Source organism: Sabethes cyaneus, chromosome 3 (genome assembly GCF_943734655.1).
Source record: "Sabethes cyaneus chromosome 3, idSabCyanKW18_F2, whole genome shotgun sequence".
Taxonomy (NCBI): Eukaryota; Metazoa; Arthropoda; class Insecta; order Diptera; family Culicidae; genus Sabethes; species Sabethes cyaneus.
This window is the reverse complement of record NC_071355.1, coordinates 76,881,492-76,895,106: the sequence shown is the minus strand read 5'-3', so window position 1 is coordinate 76,895,106 and position 13,615 is coordinate 76,881,492. Positions and strand designations below refer to the sequence as shown.

General features: G+C 39.4%; 1 protein-coding gene across 2 annotated transcripts in view; it reads left to right on the top strand.

The window, feature by feature from the left end:
- LOC128741770 (uncharacterized) overlaps nt 1-10,484 on the top strand; it is a 131,794-nt gene extending 121,310 nt beyond the window's left edge. For both annotated transcript variants that reach the window (XM_053837797.1, XM_053837799.1), the window contains 2 exons: nt 1,063-1,323; nt 9,740-10,484. In XM_053837797.1, the coding sequence (XP_053693772.1) occupies nt 1,063-1,323; nt 9,740-10,293 (815 nt within the window). In that variant the 3' untranslated portion in view covers nt 10,294-10,484. The remainder of the gene's footprint in view (nt 1-1,062; nt 1,324-9,739) is intronic.
- The last annotated feature ends 3,131 nt before the right edge of the window (nt 10,485-13,615 follow it).

Here is a 13,615-nt window from a genome sequence, read left to right as displayed (position 1 = left end):
TCTACTATTATAGTAAATGTGCAACAGAAGCTTAACACAACAAATCTCGCGTCGGTCTTTCTGTGCTTTATTCATCGTATACTTCACGTTTGGCACACGGTAAATAATACAGAATGTATTTATAAATTATATAGAATGTGTTCATAAATTTGATTAATCAAATCATTAAAAATTATTTCGAGTGTCTTAGTAGATTCACGAACAAGCGAGAAAACATTTTAGAGAAATTCTATTTTAGTAGTTGTAGAAGTAAATGGAAATGGAATGGAAACTCGTTTATTGTTATTAAACCGCTTAATGGTAACTTACAATGCAGCTGCTATGAACTTACAATGATAGATTCGGCTAGATTTAATAACTGATTTGTGATTGTCCATTATTCTTCAATTCACTCAGAGGAAAGTATATTTTTCAACCCCAACAGTAAAAGTCCAAACAAAATGCTGCGTCAACGCGTCCGTCAGAGTTATTTTGACAGTTTTTCCATAGGTATATTATCAAATTGACGCTGACGAATGCGTTGCCACAGCATTCTGTTTGGCCCTTATGGGACTCAATTCACAATCATTAAGATCTGCGTTATCAATTTTGTAAATGTTCGTTTAAACAATTGCACGATTTTAACTCAACAAAGTAACATACAACAACTGGAAAACAATAACTATTCTAATTTAATGCTATACATTGAAAACATAACTAGTAACCCTTGTTTGCTATGTTAGATACATAGAGATTTACTGCATTCAATCATGAATACGTTTAATAACACTGTACAATAATCATTTTTTTACATAAAAGTAAATCTAATTATTACCTTGTAGGGTTTCGAGACGAAGTCAACACAGTATTCCTAACCCCCATCAATATAGTCCAGCCAGCTCATGCTTCATGTCGTGGCTTCAAATTAATTGCTCTGTCGGTACAGACCCTGCAATGACCATTAGCAATCACTTCTATTATTATTGTTATCTACCATTAACGTGTTACGATCTCATCATTCTAATTATCCACATAACCTTACAATCTGGTAAACGTTCGTCTGCTCGTTTGGTTTTGTTTCAGTGCTGGCAGTCGGTCCTTCGGCGACAATCGTGTACGCCCGTAGATGCTACGTTTGCGGCGAGGGAGCGGAGGCTCCCTTTCGGACAGCTTTAAACGTCGTGGCTGCCGACGGTTCATCACATCATCGCAACCCGCCCGTGGGTGGCAGCTTGCCCAACATAGTGACCACCTGCGAGGACTTTGAGCGAGATCAAGACGAACTGGACAAGTATGTGCTGGACTGTCCGCCGACCTACACCAGCTGTCTTACCCAGGTTGATGGTAAGTAAAAGTTTACCGTAAGACAGCAAGACTAGAGATGACTCACCTTTTAATTAAGGTTGATTTTTCGCTTAAATGTTTCAAGCCAATCTCAGTTTGATGGCACAAATTTCAACTCATTCAAGTAGAAAAATTTTAAATTCACTGCAATTTAATTTCATGTATAAAAAGAAAAATTAAATTGTAAGCTGAGTTTGCTTTACTTTGTTTCACCGACACGTCTAATACCAAATTTAAACATTAAAATAAAAGTGGTCTTCAGTAGTCTAGTGCCGATCTTGAAGGATAGAAATTATGTTGTGGTTGTTTAAACACTGTCACTACTTCATGCTAAGACGCGAAGTACTGTGTGTTGATGAGCCATAACATTAATTAAGGAGAAAAAGTAATAGGACAGTAAAAGAATGCAGTTGACGACAGAGCTTGTTTCGACTGACCGGTCGACGACATATCAATAAAAAAAGAGGTCTTGTGTGTACTGAAACTAAATTCCTTGTTTGCACACTAAATAATAAAACCCACGGTTAGCAGATGCTCTTCCTAGCGTCTGAAATTGCTGTCTAGTGACAAAACCACAAATGATGTTTTGCTATTTCTCCACTTTGGTCTCTATTTGGTCAGTGACAAAGTTTATTTCTATTTTTTACATAGTTTTATTTAGTTGTTTTGAAACGGTTAATACCGAATTTAACTGGCAAGGTCATGACGAAGACTGGCAAACCAAATAAAAATCAATGCTTTAAAATTATAATGAAACTCGCAGTGCCACATTCAATTATTTCGAAAGAGCAAACCAGGAAACCAAACTTGTGCAGCTATAACGAGCAACCTGATGCTGTTACTGGGCAAGAAGCTTTGGCATATTGGTTCGTCCTGCGTTCTTGTATTTCTGCTAACCGTGCAACCCTTTTTTCCAGCACGACATGGCATTATGGTGATCCGCTAAAGCGACCACTTTCTGTTGCTGTGAGTTTTCCTGCCACAGCCACCACACCGGTCATAACGACCCATGAAAATGGTTTCACGTTTACGCACGCTACAGCGCACCGTGCACCTACGTCCCACAATCTTCTAGACTTGCGTTCACAACAGAGTGAAAACTTCGACATCATACCTGCTCTCTGAATCCCGACCAAACCATCAGCCCTTCCGCCATGCGAAATTAATTTTAATGATATTTTGCCCAGAGTACTTGGTTCGGTTGAGTGCTCCGCTATCTCGTTTTGATTGGATGCCGGAGCTTGGTTCAGTTTGTTTTCGACGAATAATTTGTTGTCATTCGTGACCTGCCGTGGCGGAAGAATTGCAGACGGTGGTAAAGTTGTCCCCTTTGCTGTGGATGTGTTTGCAGGTCAATGAACACTATATACTTAAGCATGAAAGAAAATCAGAAAAATTTTCATCTTTTTTAACGCACGTTTTCAGCGATTATTTCACGCAACATACTTTTGGACATTTTCAGCTCTACCGTTGTTGACGATGAAATGAATTAAATAAACTTCACAAATTTTGCAATACATGGAATTGTCAATTAATGAATGGATTGTTAATAAAACCAATTAATTATTAACATGCTGTCAAATAACACAATATTTGCATTCAGCTTTGTGTGTGGCTTTTAATATTTACTGCAACATAATATTTAGTGATCCAACCGCGAACCGCTAACTCAAATTATTGCCTAAAATTTACCCTGCTATCGCGATCTGGAGGAGCTAACAAAATTATAACAGGCTATGTTACTTAAAAAATTATTTAGTTGTCGACTTTTCTAACAAACGGTTGTTATAAACAAGAATAATTGGACTGCTTCATCAATACATAAATAAAGTAGATAATCCTTTAAAATTGAACTGAAACAATATTATCCATTGAACTGTTCGTTTTACGCTAGGCGAGGATTGTGATATTTATACTGTATTGAGCGGTTCGCTCGAACTGTGTAACAGGATGTTCTATCAATGTTTAGGGAGTCACCGGTAGTGTGTATTGGGATTGGGAGAGTGAACAGTGACAATCTGCAGAGAATTGCCCGCGGAACAGTTAGTGCAAGATATCTGGTTAAAAAGGGATACCACAGCACCGTGTAAACATTCTTCACTAGTGTGTCCAGTATTGAGCATTTTCTTAGGCATAAAACAAATTTAACACGTTAAATTATCCCAAATCCAAGGTGTACAACAACTCCAAATCCAAGGTGTATAACAACTATTCCACCAGTTGTTATGAATTAGCGGCGGTTAGTGGTTAAAATAACAAAAAAATCTTACTAAATTTCTTCTAGTCAATGTCTGACAGACCTTGTTATGGTTTTTACGTAGATTGTAGCACATTTTGTTAAAGAATGATTGTCAATATTTTCAGATATTTCAGAAATATGACAGCAAATATAAATATTTTAGCAAATATTATAAATGTAATGCGATGTAGTGCATTTACTATTGAAATAATAATATTAATTAGATTAATTTTTGCTCATTCCTTTGCCTCCAGATTTCGCTCTGCGTTAAAGTTCGGTACAATTTGTGCCTTGAAACTAGCTAGTACTCTTATTTGCATTCTGTACATATGATAGCAAAGGTCTTGCTATTTTTGACGGATTACTCAATAGCCACTTCGGATTCCGTTTGAAAATAACACCCACTTTGAAGTAAGTTTTAGTATCAGCAGATTTTCTTTTCTGTCATTCCGAGTTTCCTGTCGATCATCAAACGTTCTTGAAGTCGTTTCAGCACATCGTACACCTTGGATTTGGGATAATTTAACGTGTTAAATTTGTTTTATGCCTAAGAAAATGCTCAATACTGGACACACTAGTGAAGAATGTTTACACGGTGCTGTGGTATCCCTTTTTAACCAAATATCTTGCACTAACTGTTCCGCGGGCAGTTCTCTGCAGATTGTCACTGTTCAGTCTCCCAATCCCAATACACACTACCGGTGACTCCCTAAACATTGATAGAACATCCTGTTACACAGTTCGAGCGAACCGCTCAATCTATACCTATAAAGAAGGATTTCTGTCTGTCTGTCTGTCTGTCCGTATGTTCCTTATAGAATCGAAAACTACTGAACCAATCGGCATGAAAATATGCATGTAGAGGTTTTTTGGGGCCAGGAAAGGTTTTAGTGATGGTTAGAAACCCCTCCCCCCACTAAGAGGGGGGGCTCCCATACAAATGAAACACAAATTTCTGCATAACTCGACAACTAATCAAGCAAATAGAACAAAATTTGGCATGTGGGTGTTTTCGGTGACAAGAATTTATTCTATGGTAAATTGAGACCCCTCCCCTCTTTATATAGGGAATTATAACTCCTCTCCTCTTTAAAAGGGGGGGCTTCCATACAAATTTCTTCATAACTCGAGAACTAATCAAGCAAATGGAACCAAATTTGGCATGTGGGTGTTTTTGGAGACAAAATTTTTTTCTATAATGAATTGTCACCCCTCCCCGTTTTAGGAGGGGGGGGATCCTATACACATGAAATACAAATTTCCTCATAACTGAAGAACTAATCAAGCAAATGGAACAAAATTTGGCATGTGAAAGTTTTCAAGGGCATGAATATTTTCTATGGTAAATAAGGACCCCTCCCCACTTTAAGAGGGGGGGCTCCTATACAAACGAAATACAAATTTCCTCATAACTCGAGAACTAATCAAGCAAAATGGAACTAAATTTGGCACGTTGGTGATTTTGGAGACGAATTTTTTTTCTATGATGAATTGGGACCCCTCCCCACTTTAGGAAAGGGGGCTCCTATATAAATGAAATTCAAATTTCCTCATAACTCGAGAATTAATCACGCGAATGGAACCAAATTTGGCATGTGAAAGTTTTCTAGGGCATGAATATTTTCTATGGTGAATTAGAACCCCTCCCCACTTTAAGAGGGGGGGCTCCTATACAAACGAAATACAAATTTCCTCATAACTCGAGAACTAATCAAGCAAATGGAACCAAATTTGGCACGTGGGTTTTTTGGAGACAAAATTTTTTTCTATGATGAATTGGGACCCCTACTCACTTTAGGAGGGGGGGCTCCTATACAAATGAAATTCAAATTTCCTCATAACTCGAGAACTAATCAAGTAAATGGAACCAAATTTGGCACGTGGGTTTTTTGGAGACAAAAATTTTTTCTATGATGAATTGGGACCCCTACTCACTTTAGGAGGGGGGGCTCCTATACAAATGAAATTCAAATTTCCTCATAACTCGAGAACTAATCAAGCAAATAGAACCAAATTTGGCATGTGGAGGTTTCTGGAGGCAAAAATATTTTCTATGGTGAATTAGGACCCCTCCCAACTTTAAGAGGGGGTGCTTCTACACAAATGAAATACAAATTTCCTCATAATTCGAGAACTAATCAAACAAATGGAACCATATTTGGCATGTGGGTGTTTTTGGAGGCAACCATTTTTTCTATGATGAATTAGGACCCCTTACTTTTTTAAGAGGGGGGCTCTCATACAAACGAAATACAAATTTCCTCATAACTCTAGAACTAATCAAGCAAATGGAACCAAATTTATCATTTGGGTGTTTTTGTAGGCAAGAATATTTTCTATGGTATACTTTCTATGGATTTCCCCAATTTAAGAGGGGGGGCTCCTATACAAACGAAAAACAAATTTCCTCATAACTCGAGAACTAATCTAGCAAATGGAACCAAATTTGACATGTAAGTGGTTTTGGACGCAAGATTTTTTTCTATGGTGAATTGAGACCCCTCTCTTCTTTAGAAAGCGAGTTCGAGCGAACCGCTCAATCTATACCTATAAAGAAGGATTTCTGTCTGTCTGTCTGTCTGTCCGTATGTTCCTTATAGAATCGAAAACTACTGAACCAATCGGCATGAAAATATGCATGTAGAGGTTTTTTGGGGCCAGGAAAGGTTTTAGTGATGGTTAGAAACCCCTCCCCCCACTAAGAGGGGGGGCTCCCATACAAATGAAACACAAATTTCTGCATAACTCGACAACTAATCAAGCAAATAGAACAAAATTTGGCATGTGGGTGTTTTCGGTGACAAGAATTTATTCTATGGTAAATTGAGACCCCTCCCCTCTTTATATAGGGAATTATAACTCCTCTCCTCTTTAAAAGGGGGGGCTTCCATACAAATTTCTTCATAACTCGAGAACTAATCAAGCAAATGGAACCAAATTTGGCATGTGGGTGTTTTTGGAGACAAAATTTTTTTCTATAATGAATTGTCACCCCTCCCCGTTTTAGGAGGGGGGGGATCCTATACACATGAAATACAAATTTCCTCATAACTGAAGAACTAATCAAGCAAATGGAACAAAATTTGGCATGTGAAAGTTTTCAAGGGCATGAATATTTTCTATGGTAAATAAGGACCCCTCCCCACTTTAAGAGGGGGGGCTCCTATACAAACGAAATACAAATTTCCTCATAACTCGAGAACTAATCAAGCAAAATGGAACTAAATTTGGCACGTTGGTGATTTTGGAGACGAATTTTTTTTCTATGATGAATTGGGACCCCTCCCCACTTTAGGAAAGGGGGCTCCTATATAAATGAAATTCAAATTTCCTCATAACTCGAGAATTAATCACGCGAATGGAACCAAATTTGGCATGTGAAAGTTTTCTAGGGCATGAATATTTTCTATGGTGAATTAGAACCCCTCCCCACTTTAAGAGGGGGGGCTCCTATACAAACGAAATACAAATTTCCTCATAACTCGAGAACTAATCAAGCAAATGGAACCAAATTTGGCACGTGGGTTTTTTGGAGACAAAATTTTTTTCTATGATGAATTGGGACCCCTACTCACTTTAGGAGGGGGGGCTCCTATACAAATGAAATTCAAATTTCCTCATAACTCGAGAACTAATCAAGTAAATGGAACCAAATTTGGCACGTGGGTTTTTTGGAGACAAAAATTTTTTCTATGATGAATTGGGACCCCTACTCACTTTAGGAGGGGGGGCTCCTATACAAATGAAATTCAAATTTCCTCATAACTCGAGAACTAATCAAGCAAATAGAACCAAATTTGGCATGTGGAGGTTTCTGGAGGCAAAAATATTTTCTATGGTGAATTAGGACCCCTCCCAACTTTAAGAGGGGGTGCTTCTACACAAATGAAATACAAATTTCCTCATAATTCGAGAACTAATCAAACAAATGGAACCATATTTGGCATGTGGGTGTTTTTGGAGGCAACCATTTTTTCTATGATGAATTAGGACCCCTTACTTTTTTAAGAGGGGGGCTCTCATACAAACGAAATACAAATTTCCTCATAACTCTAGAACTAATCAAGCAAATGGAACCAAATTTATCATTTGGGTGTTTTTGTAGGCAAGAATATTTTCTATGGTATACTTTCTATGGATTTCCCCAATTTAAGAGGGGGGGCTCCTATACAAACGAAAAACAAATTTCCTCATAACTCGAGAACTAATCTAGCAAATGGAACCAAATTTGACATGTAAGTGGTTTTGGACGCAAGATTTTTTTCTATGGTGAATTGAGACCCCTCTCTTCTTTAGAAAGCGAGTTATGGCCCATCTCCCCTTTAAGAGGGTGGGCTTCCATACAAATGAAATGCAAATTTCCTCTTATCTCGAGAACTAATCAATCAAATGGAACCAAATTTGGCATGTGGGAGTTTTAGATGGCAGAAATTTTTTCTATGGTGAATTACGACCCCTTCCCCTTTTAAGAGGGGAGCTCCCATACAAATGAAATTCAAATTTCCTTATAACTTGAGAACTAATCAAGCAAATGGAACCAAATTTGGCATGTGGGAGATTTTGGAGTCTTGAATTTATTTTACGATAGTTAGAGACCTTTCACCCCTGTGGTAGGGGGATGGACTCTCATACTAATCGAACTCGAGAAATTCGAGACTCTTCCATAAAACATTAGTCAATACAAGACAACAAAAACTATCTATAGTAACACTAGATCATTCAGGACGAGACGGTCGCGAGTGTTGCCGGTGACCCGCCGTCGGAAGCGCCGTCCACTGGGGGGCTTGCAAAACTCGAGATTGTGACAAAGATCATCCGAGATTCATGATTATGTATAACACAGGTTAATTTGTGGCAATACGAAGTTTGTCGGGTCAGCTAGTATAGTATTAATATCACAATCCTCGCCTAGCGTAAAACGAACAGTTCAATGGATAATATTGTTTCAGTTCAATTTTAAAGGATTATCTACTTTATTTATGTATTGATGGAGCAGTCCAATTATTCTTGTTAATCGTATTGAAGTTGGCTCACTTTCTTACTGCTCTCTGTTTTATCAACTGGCGCCCCAAAATAGACAACACTACATGTCCGGAAATCTTTAGTTAACAGTTTTACGGAATCGCCAACAATACGAGTGTTTGCAATTCTCCTTTGCACTTCCTGCTTATCTTAGACCTATCTTCGACTTAACAAAACCGATAATGGACATGATTCAAGTTTGCAACCCCAATATGTAGATCCAACAGTAATTGACTTTTCCTTTTAAAGCCAAATGCATAAGCCGCTCGTCACAAATTCGTCCCTTTATCATTTCGCAAACTCTCTGGGTATTCGTAACGCTTGGCACAAACTTTCAATGCCTCTGCCTAAGATGGAGTCACTTCGCTCCGCACCTTTAATCACAAACTATAGTTCGGGCTCGATACCGGGAACCATGCTGATTGCAGGCACTCATGGTCGACCTGTGCATCTAAACCGTCTGAAAAATTTAATCTTTATCCTCCTACACGACCAACCCTCAATCAGCCTGTTTCGTTTGCTTCAGTGTTTTGAACACCGTATTGGTCCATTGGTCCATATTCGCCGGTGGTCCGGTACAATAAAGGGATGAAATCAGCGATCTCCAGTACCTATGGTTATCCGATATGGCTTTCACCTGTCGCCAGGACAGGTTCTCGTCAACAGCCCGGATGTCGTTGGTTAAGCTGCGTTGCTATGAGCCTGTGAGTTTGTCTTTTCTTTATTGTCCTTGCGGATTCCAGTGGAATGCTTTTCTACAAATCTCGCTTGTTCCTTTCCTCAAGGTACGCTTGATCCACTCGCACCTACGTTGTCGAATTGTCGGCCCTTGATAACAGTTTCGATAAAATTCCTCGTTGGATATTCAGTTTTCAGGCTACGAGTGATATATCGCTGCGCTGACAGTGACTAATAAACACCTGCAGTTTTTCCAAAATAGAATTACAAATAATTGTCAAAGCTTTCGCACGTATATCGCCTCCACTTTGGTATATATATGTTCTTATATGGCGTGAAATATAACTTTTTCGTTCTGATATGATTTCGTATACCTCAGTTGCAATCGAGATATACAAACCAAATGGTTTACTGGGTATATAACATAAATCCACAGCACTACTAATGCCCTAATTCTATACTTCCTTTCTCTTCCAGGTGACATGGAGCTAAGAACGTGCGGCGAAAATCTGTCCATAAACGACTGTAAGAGCGCCAATAAGATTGACTACTGCTACTGCAGCGAGGATCTGTGCAACAGCCTGAAGCGGACGCAGATCCGGCGAGAAATTGAAGACTCCCAAATGGGCATCCAGTCCCAGCATCTGCATCAGCGTGAGCCACACAACAGCGACGACGAAGACGAATCCGAATCATCCGGAATGGGCGATTCCCACGAAAAGCACCACCGGACGGGTATCTCCGTTACAAGCCACAACAATGTTAATAATCATCATCACCAATTAGACAGAGATTTGGCAACGACGCAGATCGTAATGACGTTGAAACCGATTCCGACCACCGAGCGGCGGAACAACGGTCATGGTCAGAACGATTCGGCGCCGGTCACTGGCGGCAGTGATAGCAATTTGCGATGGTCACCGGATCGAAGAATGGGTAATTTGCTGCTGCTGTTTGCACTGCTAGTGGTAGTTGGTCGAGGGCTGAATCAGCGGTTTATCTCGTCCTGGGGATACGGGAAGCAGGTTTAATTAGTTGGTTTCTCAATTCTACTTTGGCGTGATTTTAGGGAGAAAATTGGATGGGTGCGATTGTGGAACTCATAGTTCGAAGAAGAAAAAATGCAGAATCTCATTTTACATAATCAATGCAAGGCAACAGCAGCTCGTATATCAACCAGGCATGTTCAGAATTTTGTGAACAAACAAACAGTATTTAGCAGCCGGATAAGTTTTTGTATTCAAACCATCCAGAACCAGAATTCAGCCTAAAATCACACAAATGTTAAATATTTATTACCCTCTGTCTGGCATAAATACCGAAAAATTTGAATTTGATGAAGAAAACATTGAAAATGTTTTTCCTTTTATTCTGTTAGCTTCAAGCTGACTATTATTTTATTATTTTTTTTACCTTCGTCTCAGCAAAGATTTATACGTAACTGTGATTGTGCTTTCGGAGCTTCAAAAGCACACCAGACACAAAGAACTATTCCTTTAGAATAATTTTACGCTCTCGTTATACACGGTTCATTTAGCTGGGAATGAAAGTTTCCGATTGCCAAAAAATATCGAACGATGTGCTCATTTCATCGCGTCATAACTAAGCTGATCATATTTAGAGTTAAGAAGAGATAGATTGTCATGCTCTCGTGTAGGAAACCATGCCGGATATTCAACCTGAGTTGCGTTTGAAATAATAAGGTATTTTATAGCACAATAAATTAAGTAAATGCTCAATTGTCCTTACACCATGAATTTCAATGCAGATACCGTTAGGGAAAACGAGCCAAAACCCTGATTAATTTGTATATATCGATTGTATATAATTAAAAATAATCATAGCGATAAATTTAAGTTGACACATTTCGGTTCTATTGATAATCCAGCGAAAGCCGCATGCGTTGTCTATTATGTTTTCCGATCTGTGCATATGTGTTAAGCCTCGTGGTACGAATGATTTACTATTTATGATGCAGAAACCGATACAAGCGAGTTACATATTCAAACTGAGTGTTTAGCGCTATATAACGTATGTAGTGATAATGATAAAAGTTTTCCAAATTGTTAAACGAATAAGACGATAAATAAAAGCAGTGAATTGTCAGAGCCGATGCATTGAGCGATCCAAATGACGAACCAAATCAATACATATTCGATCATCCGGATATGCAGCAACCGAAGCCAATAATTCTGCTTGAAACCATGTTATATTGATGAAAATTTTCCTCAATCGAAGCCCCCGACAACCGGTATAGTATTAAGTCCCGAATAGTGAACAGTATATAGTTTGTAACAGGCTTTAAGTAATACTACAACAGTCATTTGCCATATCTAGGACTAAATAGAAGCGATTCGTAATGTATTGAAACTGTATCCGATCGTAGTTTTCATTTTCACATTTGAAGATACCCTACTTCAGATCACTTGTATGAAAATTTGCCAACATTCAGGTAAGTTTACCAATTTATCAACCAGCTAGCTTATTTCGAATTAATTTCTTTAGATCAGGGATGTGATCAGATTTGTGGGAACTTATCAAGCCGGCTTCGTCGAAGGTCGGTCTACAACGGATTAAATATTTACGCTTCGGCAAATCCTCCAAGAGGGCCATGAGTACAGAGTTCCCACGCATCATTTGTTCGTTGACTTCAAAGCGGCATATGATACCATCGACCGGAAAGAGCTATGGAAAATCATGGACGAGAACAGCTTCCCCAGGAAGCTCATCAAACTGATTAAATCTACAGTGCTGTGTTCGGATTTCGGATGGATTATCAAGTTCATTCGAATTACACAGAGGGCTTCGTCAAGGAGGTGGTCTTTCATGCCTGCTGTTCAACATAGCGCTACAAGGTGTTATGAATCAAGCGGATATCAACACGCAGGGCACGATATTCAACAAATCTGGTCAATTCGTCTGCTTTGCCGATGATATGGATATTATCGGCAGAACATCTGTGGCTGTGGCTGAACAGTACACCAGACTAACGCGCGAAGCAGAAAAGATTGGGTTAAAGATAAATACGTCTAAAAATAAGTCTAAAACATGCTGGCCAGCGGAACCGAGGCCGGACGACACCGCTTGAGCAGTAGTATATTGATCGACGGCGATGAGTTTGAGGTAGTCGATGAATTTGTCTACCTTGGCTCACTGGTAACGGCGGACAATGATACCAGCCGCGAGATTCGGAGGCGTATTATCAGCGGAAGTCGGGCTTACTATGGGCTTCACAAGCAATTACGGTCGAGCAGACTAAGTCCCCATACAAACTGCACTCTGTACAAGACGCTTATTAGACCGGTTGTTCTCTTACTTACTTACTTAATCAGCTCCAGGCCGTGGTTTCCTCTGCTGTACGAAGAAGTCGTCTCCATTCTACTCGGTTGTTCTCTACGGGCATGAAACATGGACAATGGTCGAGGAGGACCTGCGAGCAGGGTTGCTACATGCACAGATTATTCTGTGGTTAACAGATATTTGAAAGAAATCGCCTATACAGAATCTGTATGCACAGAATACACCCAATTCTTTTTTTGCACGGATTTTTTTTACACGGATTTTTTTGCACGGTTTCTCGAAATAACACGGTTTTTCAGAAATTTCGCCAACAGTTGCACACCCAATTCGTTTTTTTACACGGATTCTTTAACGTGGAATTTTTTTTGCACGGTTTCACGAAATAACACGGATTTTTTTACACGGTTTCTCGAAATAACACGGTTTATTTTTGCACGTTTTTTTACACGGGACGCATCCCCCGTGTAAAAAAAGAATTGGGTGCAGATTTTCACCAATTACACAGATTAAACAAATTTTTGAAGTGAAAGAGACGGAAATATGCAGCTAAATGACTCTCCGTATCTTTCACTCTCATTGCTTTGTATTGGACAGATTTTTGCACAGATATTTTTTCTCGCTGTACAGATGGCCAGATTTTTCCAACAAAAAACACAGAATTATATGTGGCATCCCTGTCTGCGAGTGCTTGGAGTTTTCGAACGACGAGTGCTAAGAACGATCTTCGGCGGCGTACAGGAGAACGGAGTATTCGCTATGTAAGCACAAATCGATCTCTTGTACTCTCATGGAACTGCCGTATGGAAAGTTTGTGAAGATTTGGTGCAAAGTTTTGTCTAACCTTTTCACTCTTTAACAAACCTGTGCACTGACTGCACAAATAGAACAAACTTGGGAAGGTGGCAACACCGTTTCGCTCACATAGCGAATAGAGGCGGAGCATGAACCATGAACACGCACAGCTCTATGGCGAACCCAGTATCCAGAAGGTGGCTAAAGCTGAACGGATACGATGGGCAGGGCATGTTGCAAGAATGCCGGACAACTAACCTG